Genomic DNA, 19,668 nt, shown 5'->3' with positions numbered 1-19,668 from the left:
ATATGTTATATATAATATAGCACTCGCATTGTTTGTTACATACAATACAACAGTCACATTATTTGTTACATACAATACAACAGTCACATTATATTTGTTATATATAATATAACAGTAACATTATATTTGTTATATATAATATAGCACTCGCATTGTTTGTTACATACAATACAACAGTCACATTATATTTGTTATATATAATATAACAGTAACATTATATTTGTTATATATAATATAACAGTAACATTATATTTGTTATATATTATACAGCACTCACATTGTTTGTTACATACAATATAACAGTCACATTATATTTGTTATATACAATATAACAGTCACATTATATTTGTTAGATACAATATAACAGTCACATTATATTTATCATATACAATATAACAGTCACATTATATTTGTTATATATAATATAGCACTCGCATTGTTTGTTACATACAATACAACAGTCACATTATTTGTTACATACAATATAACAGTCGCATTATATTTGTTATATATAATATAGCACTCGCATTGTTTCTTACATACAATACAACAGTCTCATTATTTGTTACATACAATACAACAGTCACATTATATTTGTTACATATAATATAACAGTAACATTATATTTGTTATATATAATATAGCACTCGCATTGTTTGTTACATACAATACAACAGTCACATTATTTGTTACATACAATACAACAGTCACATTATATTTGTTATATATAATATAACAGTAACATATTTGTTATATATAATACAGCACTCACATTGTTTGTTACATACAATATAACAGTCACATTATATTTGTTATATACAATATAACAGTCACATTATATTTGTTATATACAATATAACAGTCACATTATATTTATCATATACAATATAACAGTCACATTATATTTGTTATACATAATATAGCACTCGCATTGTTTGTTACATACAATACAACAGTCACATTATATTTGTCATATACAATATAAGATTCACATTATATTTGTTTTATATAATATAACAGTAACATTATATTTGTTATATATAATATAGCACTCGCATTGTTTGTTACATACAATACAACAGTCACATTATATTTGTCATATATAATACAACAGTCACATTATTTGTTACATACAATACAACAGTCACATTATTTGTTACATACAATGCAACAGTCACATTATTTGTTACATACAATGCAACAGTCACATTATTTGTTACATACAATACAACAGTCACATTATATTTGTTATATATAATATAACAGTAACATTATATTTGTTATATATAATATAACAGTCACATTATATTTGTTATATACAATATAACAGTCACATTATATTTGTCATATACAATATAACAGTCACATTATATTTGTTATATACAATATAACAGTCACATTATATTTGTTATATATAATATAGCACTCGCATTGTTTGTTACATACAATACAACAGTCACATTATATTTGTTAGATACAATATAACAGTCACATTATATTTGTTATATAGAATATAACAGTCACATTATATTTGTCATATACAATATAACAGTCACATTATATTTGTTATATATAATATAACAGTCACATTATATTTGTTATATATAATATAACAGTAACATTATATTTGTTATATATAATACAGCACTCACATTGTTTGTTACATACAATACAGCAGTCACATTATATTTGTTACATACAATACAACAGTCACATTATGTTTGTTATATACAATATAACAGTCACATTATATTTGTCATATACAATATAACAGTCACATTATATTTGTTATATATAATATAGCACTCGCATTGTTTGTTACATACAATACAACAGTCACATTATATTTGTCATATACAATATAACAGTCAAATTATATTTGTTTTATATAATACAGCAGTCACATTATATTTGTTATATACAATATAACAGTCACATTATATTTGTTATATATAATATAGCACTCGCATTGTTTGTTACATACAATACAACAGTCACATTATTTGTTACATACAATACAACAGTCACATTATATTTGTTATGTACAATATAACAGTCGCATTATATTTGTTATATATAATATAGCACTCGCATTGTTTGTTACATACAATACAACAGTCACATTATATTTGTTATATATAGTATAACAGTAATATTATATTTGTTATATATAATATAGCACTCGCATTGTTTGTTACATACAATACAACAGTCACATTATATTTGTTATATATAATATAACAGTAACATTATATTTGTTATATATAATACAGCACTCACATTGTTTGTTACATACAATATAACAGTCACATTATATTTGTTATATACAATATAACAGTCACATTATATTTGTTTTATATAATACAGCAGTCTCATTACATTTGTTATATACAATATAACAGTCACATTATATTTGTTATATATAATATAGCACTCACATTGTTTGTTACATACAATACAGCAGTCACATTGTTTGTTACATACAATACAGCAGTCACATTATATTTGTTATATACAATATAACAGTCACATTATATTTGTTACATACAGCAGTCACATTATTTGTTATATACAATACAGCAGTCACATTATTTGTTATATATAATACAGCAGTCACATTATTTGTTATATATAATACAGCAGTCACATTATATTTGTTATATATAATACAGCAGTCACATTATTTGTTATATACAATACAACAGTCACATTATATTTGTTATATACAATATAACAGTCACATTATATTTGTCATATACAATATAACAGTCACATTATATTTGTTATATACAATATAACAGTCACATTATATTTGTTATATATAATATAGCACTCGCATTGTTTGTTACATACAATACAACAGTCACATTATATTTGTTAGATACAATATAACAGTCACATTATATTTGTTATATACAATATAACAGTCACATTATATTTATCATATACAATATAACAGTCACATTATATTTGTTATATATAATACAGCACTCACATTGTTTGTTACATACAATACAACAGTCACATTATGTTTGTTGTATACAATATAACAGTCACATTATATTTGTCATATACAATATAACAGTCACATTATATTTGTTATATATAATATAGCACTCGCATTGTTTGTTACATACAATACAACAGTCACATTATATTTGTCATATACAATATAACAGTCAAATTATATTTGTTTTATATAATACAGCAGTCACATTATATTTGTTATATACAATATAGCACTCGCATTGTTTGTTACATACAATACAACAGTCACATTATATTTGTTATGTACAATATAACAGTCGCATTATATTTGTTATATATAATATAGCACTCGCATTGTTTGTTACATACAATACAACAGTCACATTATTTGTTACATACAATACAACAGTCACATTATATTTGTTATATATAGTATAACAGTAATATTATATTTGTTATATATAATATAGCACTCAAATTGTTTGTTACATACAATACAACAGTCACATTATATTTGTTATATATAATATAACAGTAACATTATATTTGTTATATATAATACAGCACTCACATTGTTTGTTACATACAATATAACAGTCACATTATATTTGTTATATACAATATAACAGTCACATTATATTTGTTTTATATAATACAGCAGTCACATTACATTTGTTATATACAATATAACAGTCACATTATATTTGTTATATATAATATAGCACTCGCATTGTTTGTTACATACAATACAGCAGTCACATTATATTTGTTATATACAATATAACAGTCACATTATATTTGTTACATACAGCAGTCACATTATTTGTTATATACAATACAGCAGTCACATTATATTTGTTATATATAATACAGCAGTCACATTATTTGTTATATACAATACAACAGTCACATTATATTTGTTATATATATAATACAGCAGTCACATTATATTTGTTATATATAATACAGCAGTCACATTATATTTGTTATATCCAGTGTTAATCGTGCTGTGGAAATAAGCACAGTTTTGATTTCTTAATGTATCAGTAATGGTTAATTAGATGTAGGGCAGAAAGGGTTAAATGGAGATACTGTTAACAGATGACTCCACTGCCTGTTAATATTCTTCATGCAAGGCTTGATATGAATAGTTAAACTAATTTTTGCCGATTAATCTAAAGATGTATTGTTTAACAAAGTATATTCTTATAATTAGTGAAAATGATAGACAACTAAAGACATGATGGGTAACTAGAAGGCTTCTTTCAGATTAGTTTAATTCTTTATATTTTATATGTTTTTTCAGGTTTAGTAAACTTATCTAGGAGTTGTATTTAAGATCTTCAGTTTCTCATATTTGTAAGTGAACAGACTCAGTGTGAATCTTTATTACTTTTTATAAGATAACTGTTGTTTGTATAATTATGTATATGTGAAATATTATAGAAAAGTGCTCACTAGCTGTTAATAACACACATCCAAGATTATTATACATTTTTAAACTTGTGTGTTTGTTACTTTAGTACCACCAAGAATAGAATCAACCAATCGTGATCATCGATACACTGTCACAGAAAAGGATCCAGTTATTATTGATTGCACCACACAAGGTAACCCCCCTCCGACAATTACCTGGCTCAAAGATGGTGACTTCTTGACCACTGATCAACTTTCTAGAATTCAGTTCTTGGACAAAGGTCAAAAACTTAAATTAACTGCAGCTGAAGTAAGTGACGCTGGGAAATACACGTGTGTTGCTGGAAACGAAGCAGGTGTAACAGAGAAGGACTTTAAAGTGTATGTTCAAGGTATAAAGTGGTGTTACAGTCCTGTATTAAGTGTATGTTCAAGGTATAAAGTGGTGTTACAGTCCTGTATTAAGTGTATGTTCAAGGTATAAAGTGGTGTTACAGTCCTGTATTAAGTGTATGTTCAAGGTATAAAGTGGTGTTACAGTCCTGTATTAAGTGTATGTTCAAGGTATAAAGTGGTGTTACAGTCCTGTATTAAGTGTATGTTCAAGGTATAAAGTGGTGTTACAGTCCTGTATTAAGTGTATGTTCAAGGTATAAAGTGGTGTTACAGTCCTGTATTAAGTGTATGTTCAAGGTATAAAGTGGTGTTACAGTCCCAGTATTAAGTGTATGTTCAAGGTATAAAGTGGTGTTACAGTCCTGTATTAAGTGTATGTTCAAGGTATAAAGTGGTGTTACAGTCCCTGTATTAAGTGTATGTTGAGGTATAAAGTGGTGTTACAGTCCCATTAAGTGTGCTATGTTCAAAGGTATAAAGTGGTGTTACAGTCCCAGTATTAAGTGTATGTTCAAGGTATAAAAGTGGTGTTACAGTCCTGTATTAAGTGTATGTTAGAGGTATAAAGTGGTGTTACAGTCCTGTATTAAGTGTATGTTCAAGGTATAAAGTGGTGTTACAGTCCCAGTATTAAGTGTATGTTCAAGGTATAAAGTGGTGTTACAGTCCTGTATTAAGTGTATGTTCAAGGTATAAAGTGGTGTTACAGTCCCATATTAAGTGTATGTTCAAGGTATAAAGTGGTGTTACAGTCCTGTATTAAGTGTATGTTCAAGGTATAAAGTGGTGTTACAGTCCTGTATTAAGTGTATGTTCAAGGTATAAAGTGGTGTTACAGTCCTGTATTAAGTGTATGTTCAAGGTATAAAGTGGTGTTACAGTCCCATATTAAGTGTATGTTCAAGGTATAAAGTGGTGTTACAGTCCCAGTATTAAGTGTATGTTCAAGGTATAAAGTGGTGTTACAGTCCTGTATTAAGTGTATGTCTGAGGTATAAAGTGGTGTTACAGTCCCAGTATTAAGTGTATGTTCAAGGTATAAAGTGGTGTTACAGTCCTGTATCAAGTGTATGTTCAAGGTATAAAGTGGTGTTACAGTCCTGTATTAAGTGTATGTTCAAGGTATAAAGTGGTGTTACAGTCCTGTATTAAGTGTATGTTCAAGGTATAAAGTGGTGTTACAGTCCTGTATTAAGTGTATGTTCAAGGTATAAAGTGGTGTTACAGTCCTGTATTAAGTGTATGTTCAAGGTATAAAGTGGTGTTACAGTCCTGTATTAAGTGTATGTTCAAGGTATAAAGTGGTGTTACAGTCCTGTACTAAAATTAATGATTTTTATTTGTAAATATTTACTTTGATTTAAATTATCTTTATATGCTATCTGTGTAGAATAACAATTTATACTGAAAACAGTTTCTTTTAAGTGATTAAAACTGACATTTAAGTTCACAAGAGCACATCACTTTCAGACAAAGTATGACTAACAACAGTCAGAAACAGTGTAAGATTAACAACAGTCAGAAACAATGTTGGATTAACAAGTCAGAAACAATGTAGGATTAACAAGTCAGAAACAGTGTAGGATTAACCACAGTCACAAACAATGTGGGATTAACCACAGTCGCAAACAATGTGGGATTAACCATAGTCGCAAACAATGTAGGATTAACCACAGTCGCGAACAGTGTAGGATTAACCACAGTCGCGAACAGTGTAGGATTAACCACAGTCGCGAACAGCGTAGGATTAACCACAGTCACAAACAATGTAGGATTAACAACAGTCACAAACAATGTAGGATTAACCACAGTCACGAACAATGTAAGATTAACCACAGTCACAAACAGTGTAGGATTAACCATAGTCACAAACAGTGTAAGATTAACCACAGTCACAAACAGTGTAAGATTAACCACAGTCACAAACAGTGTAAGATTAACCACAGTCACAAACAATGTAGGATTAACCACAGTCACGAACAATGTAAGATTAACCACAGTCACAAACAGTGTAGGATTAACCACAGTCACAAACAGTGTAGGATTAACCACAGTCACAAACAGTGTAAGAATAACCACAGTCACAAACAGTGTAAGATTAACAACAGTCACAAACAATGTAGGATTAACCACATTCACAAACAGTGTAGGATTAATAACACTGAGAAGTATCATAGGATTACAGCTACAGTTAATCCATGATTAATAACTAACATTTGATGAGCCTCTTTTGTTGGCTGAAATGTCAGTTTTAATTTGATTTCTACTGTAAATGTGTTCACAATATTAAATTAAAGATTTCACTCTGCATGATTCCCATTTCCTAACAACCAAAAACTAATCTCATATTATCATCAACCATGCTACAGGAAATTATTTGTTTGGTTCTGGTTGTTCACGGTGGATCTGCTACTTTGAATTGCTTTATTCTCAACTTACTTTAGTTTAACAACTTGATTTTATGTGTTACCAATTATCTTTACAACAGTTCCACCTAAGTTTGGAAAAGAAGAGCTGGATGAGAACCCATCGGTTATCCTTAATCGACCAATCACAATTCATTGTCCAGTAACAGGAGTTCCTCCTCCTGCTATCAAGTGGTTCAAGAATGGAGCACAGATAGGCCGATACTCTGATCCTAATGTTGTATTTTCTGCTGATGGACGTCAACTGAAGATATTTAGAACAAAGGTGACTGATGCTGGCCGCTACAAATGTGTAGCTGTCAACAGTGCTGGTAGAAGAGAGAAAAATTTTAATCTCAATGTACAAGGTTTGTCTTTCAAAGATAAAATCTTTCTTCCAGAAAGTATATTGCATGGACTTAACATAAATGATTCCTGTAGAGTTTTTCAGCACATTGATCATGTTCATGTATTTGGTTTTTGTTTTAATGAGAGTATGTGATTTAATTGCTTTGTATATGTGTGTGTACATGCTTGGTAACAGTTAAAAATAAACAAATTCTTATTCATTTCCAGTTCCCCCTAAAATAACCCATCAAAGTGAAAACCTAGTCAGGGGTCCTATAATGAAAGAAGAAACAGTGAAGGCTGTCTTAAATGGTACAGTGAAGTTAAATTGTCAAGTGATTGGGAACCCTGAACCTACAATCTTGTGGTTAAAAGATGGTCAGCTTCTAACTGCTACAGAAAAGTATGGACAGTATCAAGTTGAACACAATGGTCAGTTACTGCGTATCACTCGAGTTCAGGTGTCAGATGGTGGGTTATACACGTGTGTGGCTTCCAATGTGGCAGGCACCTCAGAGAAAGATTTCAAAGTAGATGTATTGGGTAGGAAGGTTCACTTTCTCTTTCAAACCTTTGTGTCAATAACTGAGGATCAATTACAGAAATATTCTGTAAATTAATAACACTGATTGAGTATTCATAGAGCACCAGTTAATGATGTATTCTGTAAGTTTGATAGCTGTATATATATAAATATAACTTGTGTTTATGTTCTTTTAATATTTGTTATTCATTTCTCTCATTTCTTCAGTACCACCCACAGTGAAAAATGACGAACAAGAATCACCTGAAGTCTTAGTGAATCGTCCACTCTCTATCGAGTGTCCAGTTGAGTCTCACCCACCTTCATCTTTTAGCTGGCTAAAAAATGGTGTGCCTGTAAACCTCACAAACAACCCTTTTATTAGGCTGCTAGACGGTGGACGGACACTGCAATTGTCAAGAACTCAGTCGTCTGACAAGGGTCTCTACACTTGTATTGCAGAAAATGAGGTTGGATCTGCTGAAAAGCATTTTGATTTGGACATTCATGGTAAGTTAGTTGTTTAGTGATTTGACAGAAAAATAACATTTTCTGATTCTTTATAAATGGCTTCTACTAGCTGTTTCAAGTATCTGGATTTTATATTTATAATATGTTCATCGTTTTCTCATTTCAATATCATTCTTATTCAATACGATTGTTTCTACAGTTACTCTTATATTAACTCAGAAGTATTATAAACATGTACCAAGACAAGAGATTCATTACATAACACAGAGATTTATCACATTAAGTAGAGATTCATTACATAACACAGAGATTTATCACATTAAGTAGAGATTCATTACATAATACTGTTTGTTTCATTGTCTATCATACACGATTTTAAACTTGTTTCTAATATCCCAATTGAGATGCAAAATTAGTATTCACACTAATTTGTTTTTATGAGAGATAATTATTTAGTTTTTTTTACTGTAAGTTTATTTAACTTCATCAATAAAGATCACCATAACAATTTGGTGGTCTAATATTATTATTATATTTCAACCACAAGTTAATATTTAAACAAAATTAGAAAACAAGATCTATATTTAATCCAAGCATCAATCAATATCCTTCATTATGTGGTAGAATTAAGTTCTGAAATTAATTTCCTGCCCTCATGGGTTTGAGTTCACCATTTTTATTTATCGTGTTTAAACGTCCTTTCAGATTAATACATATTATGTTAATCCTGGTCTATTTTCAACACGTAAGGTATTTTATCTTGTTGTCTCCTTAGAACCTCCAACTGTCCAGTCTTCCAGTTCAAATCCATTAAGTGTAAAGGTGATGGGGTCCAACTAGAATGTAATGTCTCTGGTAACCCAACACCCCAAGTGTCATGGCTTAAAGATGGACAAATATTGACTGCACAAGACCTACAAGGCTTGGTGAGTCATGTGTTAGTTTTATCTTCTGTTATTGTTACTTAATTAACCCTAATAATGTATTTAGAAGTAGGAAACATAGTATTAACAGTTCCATACATACTTTAGCAGCAAGTCCAGTTTACTTAATTAACCCTAATAATGTATTTAGAAGTAGGAAACATAGTATTAATAGTTCTATACATACTTTAGCAGCAACTCCAGCATTAATCAGATATACAAACATTTATAAATAATTACTTTGATACATAAAGCTGCTAATGCATTATCATTCAAGGGTAAAATATGAAAGGAATGTTTTTCCTTTTACTATTATTATTATTACTGTAGATGGACTACTCTGGTCATGAATTAAAAGTCATACTGACCACAGATGGACTACTCTGGTCATAAATTAAAAGTCATACTGTCTGTAAATGGACTACCTTCATCCTGAGTGTCACTGGACATACTGATTATAGATAGACTGCTTTGATCCTGAATGTGACTGGTCATAATGACTGAAGATGGACTACTTTGTTCCTGAGGGTGACTGTTCATACTCACTGCAGATGGACTATTTCCAAGTCTGAATAAATTTTGTGTTAACAATAATGTTGACATCATAAACTAAAGACTAGTATATACAGTAACATATTGTGTTAACAATAATGTTGACATCATAAACTAAAAACTAGTATATACAGTAACATATTGTGTTAACAATAATGTTGACATCATAAACTAAAGACTAGTATATACAGTAACATATTGTGTGAAAAATAATGTTGACATTTTAAACTAAAGGTTAGTATATACAGTAACACATTGTGTTAAGAATAATGTTGATATTGTAAACTAAAGGTTAGTATATACAGTAACATATTGTGTTAAAAATAATGTTGATATTATAAACTAAAGACTAGTATATACAGTAACATATTGTGTTAAAAATAATGTTGATATTATAAACTAAAGACTAGTATATACAGTAACATATTGTGTTAAAAATAATGTTGATATTATAAACCAAAGACTAGTATATACAGTGACATATTGTGTTAAAAATAATGTTGATATCATAAACTAAAGACTAGTATATACAGTAATATATTGTGTGAAAAATAATGTTGATATTATAAACTAAAGACTAGTATATACAGTAAAACATTGTGTTAAAAATAATGTTGATATCATAAACTAAAGGTTAGTATATACAGTAACATATTGTGTGAAAAATAATGTTGACATTTTAAACTAAAGGTTAGTATATACAGTAACACATTGTGTTAAGAATAATGTTGATATTGTAAACTAAAGGTTAGTATATACAGTAACATATTGTGTTAAAAATAATGTTGATATTATAAACTAAAGACTAGTATATACAGTAACATATTGTGTTAAAAATAATGTTGATATTTTAAACTAAAGACTAGTATATACAGTAACATATTGTGTTAAAAATAATGTTGATATTATAAACTAAAGTCTAGTATATACAGTAACATATTGTGTTAAAAATAATGTTGATATTATAAACTAAAGACTAGTATATACAGTAACATATTGTGTTAAAAATAATGTTGATATTATAAACTAAAGACTAGTATATACATTAATATATTGTGTTAAAATTAATGTTGATATTATAAACTAAAGTCTAGTATATACAGTAATATATTGTGTTAAAAATAATGTTGACATCATAAACTAAAGACTAGTATATACAGTAATATATTGTGTTAAAAATAATGTTGATATTATAAACTAAAGGTTAGTATATACAGTAACACATTGTGTTAAAAATAATGTTGATATTATAAACTAAAGACTAGTATATACAGTAATATATTGTGTTAAAAATAATGTTGATATTATAAACTAAAGACTAGTATATACAGTAATATATTGTGTTAAAATAATATTGATATTATAAACTAAAGGTTAGTATATACAGTAATATATTGTGTTAAAAATAATGTTGATATTATAAACTAAAGGTTAGTATATACAGTAATATATTGTGTTAAAAATAATGTTGATATTATAAACTAAAGACTAGTATATACAGTAATATATTGTGCTAAAAATAATGTTGATATTATAAACTAAAGACTAGTATATACAGTAACATATTGTGTTAAAAATAATGTTGATATTATAAACTAAAGACTAGTATATACAGTGACATATTGTGTTAAAAATAATGTTGATATCATAAACTAAAGACTAGTATATACAGTAATATATTGTGTGAAAAATAATGTTGATATTATAAACTAAAGACTAGTATATACAGTAAAACATTGTGTGAAAAATAATGTTGATATCATAAACTAAAGACTAGTATATACAGTAATATATTGTGTGAAAAATAATGTTGACATCATAAACTAAAGACTAGTATATACAGTAATATATTGTGTTAAAAATAATGTTGATATCATAAACTAAAGACTAGTATATACAGTAATATATTGTGTTAAAATAATGTTGATATCATAAACTAAAGACTAGTATATACAGTAATATATTGTGTTAAAATAATATTGATATCATAAACTAAAGACTAGTATATACAAAATATTGTGTTAAAAATAATGTTGATATTATAAACTTAAGGTTGGTATATACAGTAATATATTGTGTTAAAAATAATGTTGATATTATAAACTAAAGACTAGTATATACAGTAACATATTGTGATAAAAATAATGTTGATATCATAAACTAAAGGTTAGTATATACAGTAACACACTGTGTTAAAATTAATGTTGATATTATAAACTAAAGACTAGTATATACAGTAATATATTGTGATAAAAATAATGTTGATATTATAAACTAAAGACTAGTATATACAGTGACATATTGTGTTAAAAATAATGTTGATATCATAAACTAAAGGTTAGTATATACAGTAATATATTGTGTTAAAAATAATGTTGATATTATAAACTAAAGACTAGTATATACAGTAATATATTGTGCTAAAAATAATGTTGATATTATAAACTAAAGACTAGTATATACAGTAACATATTGTGTTAAAAATAATGTTGATATTATAAACTAAAGACTAGTATATACAGTGACATATTGTGTTAAAAATAATGTTGATATCATAAACTAAAGACTAGTATATACAGTAATATATTGTGTGAAAAATAATGTTGATATTATAAACTAAAGACTAGTATATACAGTAAAACATTGTGTGAAAAATAATGTTGATATCATAAACTAAAGACTAGTATATACAGTAATATATTGTGTGAAAAATAATGTTGACATCATAAACCAAAGACTAGTATATACAGTAATATATTGTGTTAAAAATAATGTTGATATCATAAACTAAAGACTAGTATATACAGTAATATATTGTGTTAAAATAATGTTGATATCATAAACTAAAGACTAGTATATACAGTAATATATTGTGTTAAAATAATGTTGATATCATAAACTAAAGACTAGTATATACAAAATATTGTGTTAAAAATAATGTTGATATTATAAACTTAAGGTTGGTATATACAGTAATATATTGTGTTAAAAATAATGTTGATATTATAAACTAAAGACTAGTATATACAGTAACATATTGTGATAAAAATAATGTTGATATCATAAACTAAAGGTTAGTATATACAGTAACACATTGTGTTAAAATTAATGTTGATATTATAAACTAAAGACTAGTATATACAGTAATATATTGTGATAAAAATAATGTTGATATTATAAACTAAAGACTAGTATATACAGTGACATATTGTGTTTAAAATAATGTTGATATCATAAACCAAAGACTAGTATATACAGTAATATATTGTGTGAAAAATAATGTTAATATTATAAACTAAAGACTAGTATATACAGTAAAACATTGTGTTAAAAATAATGTTGATATCATAAACTAAAGACTAGTATATACAGTAATATATTGTGTGAAAAATAATGTTGACATCATAAACTAAAGACTAGTATATACAGTAATATATTGTGTTAAAATAATGTTGATATCATAAACTAAAGACTAGTATATACAGTAAAATATTGTGTTAAAAATAATGTTGATATCATGAACTAAAGACTAGTATATACAGTAACATATTGTGTTAAAAATAATGTTGATATCATAAACTAAAGACTAGTATATACAGTAACATATTGTGTTAAAAATAATGTTGATATTATAAACTAAAGTCTAGTATATACAGTAACATATTGTGTTAAAAATAATGTTGATATTATAAACTAAACTCCTAAATTTTTAAATATAACTCATCAGGTTTTGCACAAAATAAGATATTAACTGTACCACATGAGGTTATATTTATGAAAAGATGCTAAAAAACTATGTAATTTTCATATAGAATTTAAAACTTTGTTTTCACAGGATATTCAAATAGAAAGAGATTCCCAAGTTTTAAAAATAGAGAAAACAGAGGAAAGTCACAAAGGAAAGTACACATGTATTGCTACTAATAAAGCTGGGTCCTTAGATAAAAACTTCAACCTTAATGTTTTGGGTATGTACTAAATATTTTTATTTTTAATATTATAAGTAATTTTAACTTATTTAATATAAAATGATTTTATTTTTCTTCATGATAAACATTCTTGATAGTGTTTTAATTCAAACCTGTGTAATTCTCACAAATTCTTTTAATTTTAATATACTCTATTTAACCCTGGCATTTTTTGTTCAGCTGAATATTTGTTTTGTAATTTCTTTAATATAGAAGATCACATGTAAGAAGGTATCTTGTGTATCATTTATATATGTAATTACCTATATCTGTGTTTACCATATTTACTAGATACTGGTATCATTAACCATGGTTTCAGTGTACAGGTATTCCTCAGTGTCTGTAGTTACGTTAAAGTTATAAAACTTCATGTTAATGGTCTTCTGTCTTCTCTTTAAGATATTCAACTTTTATCTCAATCTGAACAGTTCCTCCAACAATATTGAACACCACTGACCCAAACCAGTCTGTACTTGTCAACCGACCTCTGTTCTTAGATTGTCCAGTTCAAGCTGACCCTCCAGCTCAGATTCAGTGGTTGAAAAATGAACAACCAATAGATCCAATAAGGGATCCATTTATTCATTTTATCAATGGTGGTCAGAAATTACAACTCTTACGAACAAGGGTAGAAGATGCAGGCACTTACACCTGTGTGGCAACCAGTACTGCAGGACAAGCAAAGAAAGATTTCAGGCTTCATATTTTAGGTATGTGAATATAATCTTGAAACCTCTTGTATAATTTCCTTTAAATGAAAAGTAGTGTAACATTCAACTGAGTCTCCTCACAAGTCACTCGAGTTAACCTCAAAATAATTCAGTATATTATTTCTGAAATAAGATATCTGAAAACTTTTATTATTGTATAAAATCAAACTTTTATATCATTTTATTATTTCAAGTCTTGAATGAACTACTTATGTTATCCTGGTTGGTTGACATAACTTAGTGGTCTATTGTTTCTTAAACTAATACATTTCTCCATTGCCATATTCTCCTGGTTGGTTGACATAACTTAGTGGTCTATTGTTTCTTAAGCTAATTCATTTCTCCATTGCCACATTCTCCTGGTTGGTTGACATAATTTAGTGGTCTATTGTTTCTTAAACTAATTCATTTATCCATTGCCACATTCTTTTGGTTGGTTGATATAACTTAGTGGTCTATTGTTTCTTAAACTAATTCATTTCTCCATTGCCACATTCTTTTGGTTGGTTGACATAACTTAGTGGTCTATTTTTTCTTAAACTAATTCATTTCTCCATTGCCACATTCTCCTGGTTGGTTGACATAACTTAGTGGTCTATTGTTTCTTGAACTAATTCATTTCTCCATTGCCACATTCTCCTGGTTGGTTGACATAACTTAGTGGTCTATTGTTTCTTAAACTAATTCATTACTCCATTGCCACATTCTCCTGGTTGGTTGACATAACTTAGTGGTCTATTGTTTCTTAAACTAATTAGTTACTCCATTGCCACATTCTCCTGGTTGGTTGACATAACTTAGTGGTCTATTGTTTCTTAAACTAATTAATTACTCCATTGCCACATTCTCCTGGTTGGTTAACATAACTTAGTGGTCTATTGTTTCTTGAACTAATTCATTTCTCCATTGCCACATTCTCCTGGTTGGTTGACATAACTTAGTGGTCTATTGTTTCTTAAACTAATTAATTACTCCATTGTCACATTCTTCTGGTTGGTTGACATAACTTAGTGGTCTAGTGTTTCTTAAACTAATTCATTTCTCCATTGTCACATTCTTCTGGTTGGTTGACATAACTTAGTGGTCTATTGTTTCTTAAACTAATTAATTACTCCATTGCCACATTCTCCTGGTTGGTTGACATAACTTAGTGGTCTATTGTTTCTTAAACTAATTAATTTCTCCATTGCCACATTCTCCTGGTTGGTTGACATAACTTAGTGGTCTATTGTTTCTTAAACTAATTAATTACTCCATTGTCACATTCTTCTGGTTGGTTGACATAACTTAGTGGTCTATTGTTTCTTAAACTAATTCATTTCTCCATTGCCACATTCTCCTGGTTGGTTGACATAACTTAGTGGTGTATTGTTTCTTAAACTAATTCATTTCTCCATTGCCACATTCTCCTGGTTAGTTGACAAAACTTAGTGGTCTATTGTTTCTTAAACTAATTAATTACTCCATTGCCACATTCTCCTGGTTGGTTGACATAACTTAGTGGTCTATTGTTTCTTAAACTAATTAATTACTCCATTGTCACATTCTTCTGGTTGGTTGACATAACTTAGTGGTCTATTGTTTCTTAAACTAATTAATTTCTCCATTGTCACATTCTTCTGGTTGGTTGACATAACTTAGTGGTCTATTGTTTCTTAAACTAATTAATTACTCCATTGTCACATTCTCCTGGTTGGTTGACATAACTTAGTGGTCTATTGTTTCTTAAACTAATTAATTACTCCATTGTCACATTCTTCTGGTTGGTTGACATAACTTAGTGGTCTATTGTTTCTTAAACTAATTAATTACTCCATTGCCACATTCTTCTGGTTGGTTGACATAAGTTAGTGGTCTATTGTTTCTTGAACTAATTAATTACTCCATTGCCACATTTTCCTGGTTGGTTGACATAACTTAGTGGTCTATTGTTTCTTGAACTAATTCATTACTCCATTGCCACATTCTCCTGGTTGGTTGACATAACTTAGTGGTCTATTGTTTCTTAAACTAATTCATTTCTCCATTGCCACATTCTCCTAGTTGGTTGACATAACTTAGTGGTCTATTGTTTCTTAAACTAATTAATTTGCCCATTGCCACATCATCTTCACTAGAGCATTGCTATGTTCAGAAGATATATCTATTTCACACAACTTAGTGATCTGTTGCTACATTATAATGACCCTGGCTACCTGTCAAAAGTCATTGGTTCATTGTTACATTCTTATGACCCTGGCTACCTGACAAAAATCATTGGTCTGTTGTTAGAGTTTGATGACCCTGGCTATTTTGAGAAAAATCGTTAGACTGTTGCTACAGTCTGATGACCCTGGCTGTTTGACAAAAGTCGTTGAACCATTGCTACACTCTGATGACTCTGGTTACCTGAAAAGGTCATTAGACCTCTTACATTCTGATTGCTATTCTGAAATCAGTTATGTAAACTTATTGAATAATTTCTCCATTGTAGTGACATTTCTTACTGAAACTGACTGCTTACTACTGTAGTGCACAGTGTTAATGGAACAGATACATGTATAAAAAATCTGATGATGTCTCATAATGTAAAACAGTAATCACAGAAAACATTTGTTTGTCATTATTAACAACAAAGTGGAATTTAGCTGTTTTTTCTTTGTAGTACCACCAAACATTGAAAATAACAATGTGTTGACGAAAGAACCACGTGTTGTAGAGAAGAGTAGTGTTGAACTTGAGTGTTACGTTTCAGGAGTCCCACAACCTGTAGTAGTGTGGATGAAAGATGGCAAGGTGAACACCTTATTCTGAGTTATTTAGTATAGAACAAACTGTATCCACTGAACACTAAATAATTATCAAATTTCAGTGAACACCTTATTCTGAGTTATTTAGTATAGAACAAACTGTATCCACTGAATACTAAATAATTATCAAATTACAGTGAACAACTTATTCTGAGTTATTTAGTATAGAACAAACTGTATCAACTGAACACTAAATAATTATCAAATTTCAGTGAACACCTTATTCTGAGTTATTTAGTATAGAACAAACTGTATCAACTGAACACTAAATAATTATCAAATTTCAGTGAACACCTTATTCTGAGTTATTTAGTATAGAACAAACTGTATCAACTGAACACTAAATAATTATCAAATTTCATAACTCTTATTCCAAACAAACTTTAGGTGCCAGTTTTAATCTTTCATTTTACCCACAACAAAACTTGACAAAATAGTTTATTTATTAGTTTTCAGATGATTAGAGTTATTGTTTACACTACATTAACTTGTCTTTAACTTCTTTCACTTTTATCCACCATAAGAAACCAATACTGGAGTTCCACTGGTAAATAATCTATTTGTAATTGTTCTACAGAGATCATTTCCTATTGAATAAGAGGATGACACCTGAAACTACATTAGTTTAGATATGTTATTTCAACATGGAACAAATTTAATTTTTACAGATTCTGAGAACTGATAATACTCCACAAGTTGAATTTCTTCATGAAAATCAGTTGTTAAAGATCACAGAAGTGGAAGTTTCTGATGGTGGAAGGTACACTTGTGTGGCTTCCAGCCCATCAGGTTCTGAAGAGAAACATTTTGACTTGACTGTACAAGGTAATTATTCTATAAGCTTTTTTGTAGGTTATAAGAAAAGTTCATTTCATAGTCTGTGAGGTAATGAAAAGTTCATTTTATAGTCTGTGAAGTAATGAAAAATTCATTTTATAGTCTGTGAGGTAATGAAAAATTCATTTTATAGTCTGTGAGGTAATGAAAAGTTCATTTTATAGTCTGTGAAGTAATGAAAATTTCATTTTATAGTCTGTGAAGTAATGAAAATTTCATTTTATAGTCTGTGAGGTAATGAAAAGTTCATTTCATAGTCTGTGAGGTAATGAAAAATTCATTTTATAGTCTGTGAGGTAATGAAAAGTTCATTTCATAGTCTGTGAAGTAATGAAAAGTTCATTTTATAGTCTGTGAGGTAATGAAAAGTTCATTTCATAGTCTGTGAGGTAATGAAAAGTTCATTTTATAGTCTGTGAAGTAATCAAAAATTCATTTTATAGTCTGTGAGGTAATGAAAAGTTCATTTTATAGTCTGTGAAGTAATGAAAAATTCGTTTTATAGTCTGTGAGGTAATGAAAAGTTCATTTCATAGTCTGTGAGGTAATGAAAAGTTCATTTTATAGTCTGTGAGGTAATGAAAAGTTCATTTTATAGTCTGTGAAGTAATGAAAAATTCATTTTATAGTCTGTGAGGTAATGAAAAGTTCATTTCATAGTGTGTTAAGTAATGAAAAATTCATTTTATAGTCTGTGAGGTAATGAAAAGTTCATTTTATAATCTGTGAGGTAATGAAAAGTTCATTTCATAGTCTGTGAGGTAATGAAAAGTTCATTTTATAGTCTGTGAAGTAATGAAAAATTCATTTTATAGTCTGTGAGGTAATGAAAATTTCATTTCATAGTCTGTGAGGTGATGAAAAGTTCATTTCATAGTCTGTGAGGTAATGAAAAGTTCATTTTATAGTCTGTGAAGTAATGAAAATTCATTTTATAGTCTGTGAGGTAATGAAAAGTTCATTTCATAGTGTGTTAAGTAATGAAAAAATTCTGTTTTATAGTCTGTGAGGTAATGAAAAGTTCATTTTATAGTCTGTGAAGTAATGAAAATTCATTTTATAGTCTGTGAGGTAATGAAAAGTTCATTTCATAGTGTGTTAAGTAATGAAAAATTCATTTTATAGTCTGTGAGGTAATGAAAAGTTCATTTTATAGTCTGTGAGGTAATGAAAATTCGTTTTATAGTCTGTGAGGTAATGAAAAGTTCATTTTATAGTCTGTGAAGTAATGAAAATTCATTTTATAGTCTGTGAGGTAATGAAAAGTTCATTTTATAGTCTGTGAGGTAATGAAAAATTCATTTTATAGTCTGTGAGGTAATGAAAAGTTCATTTTATAGTC

General features: G+C 28.4%; 1 protein-coding gene across 1 annotated transcript in view; it reads left to right on the top strand.

The window, feature by feature from the left end:
- Positions 1-19,668, top strand: part of LOC143227929 (hemicentin-1-like) — a 246,350-nt gene that overhangs the window by 82,704 nt on the left and 143,978 nt on the right. The window contains 9 exon segments of the mRNA XM_076459284.1: positions 4,512-4,796; positions 7,289-7,573; positions 7,782-8,096; positions 8,305-8,586; positions 9,340-9,473; positions 13,858-13,990; positions 14,419-14,700; positions 17,345-17,475; positions 18,158-18,314. Coding sequence (XP_076315399.1) covers positions 4,512-4,796; positions 7,289-7,573; positions 7,782-8,096; positions 8,305-8,586; positions 9,340-9,473; positions 13,858-13,990; positions 14,419-14,700; positions 17,345-17,475; positions 18,158-18,314 — 2,004 coding nt within the window.

The sequence above is a fragment of the Tachypleus tridentatus genome, chromosome 10 (assembly GCF_004210375.1).
Source record: "Tachypleus tridentatus isolate NWPU-2018 chromosome 10, ASM421037v1, whole genome shotgun sequence".
Classification (NCBI taxonomy): Eukaryota; Metazoa; Arthropoda; class Merostomata; order Xiphosura; family Limulidae; genus Tachypleus; species Tachypleus tridentatus.
The sequence above is the reverse complement of the archived record's forward strand: the minus strand, read 5'-3'. Positions and strand labels throughout refer to the sequence as shown.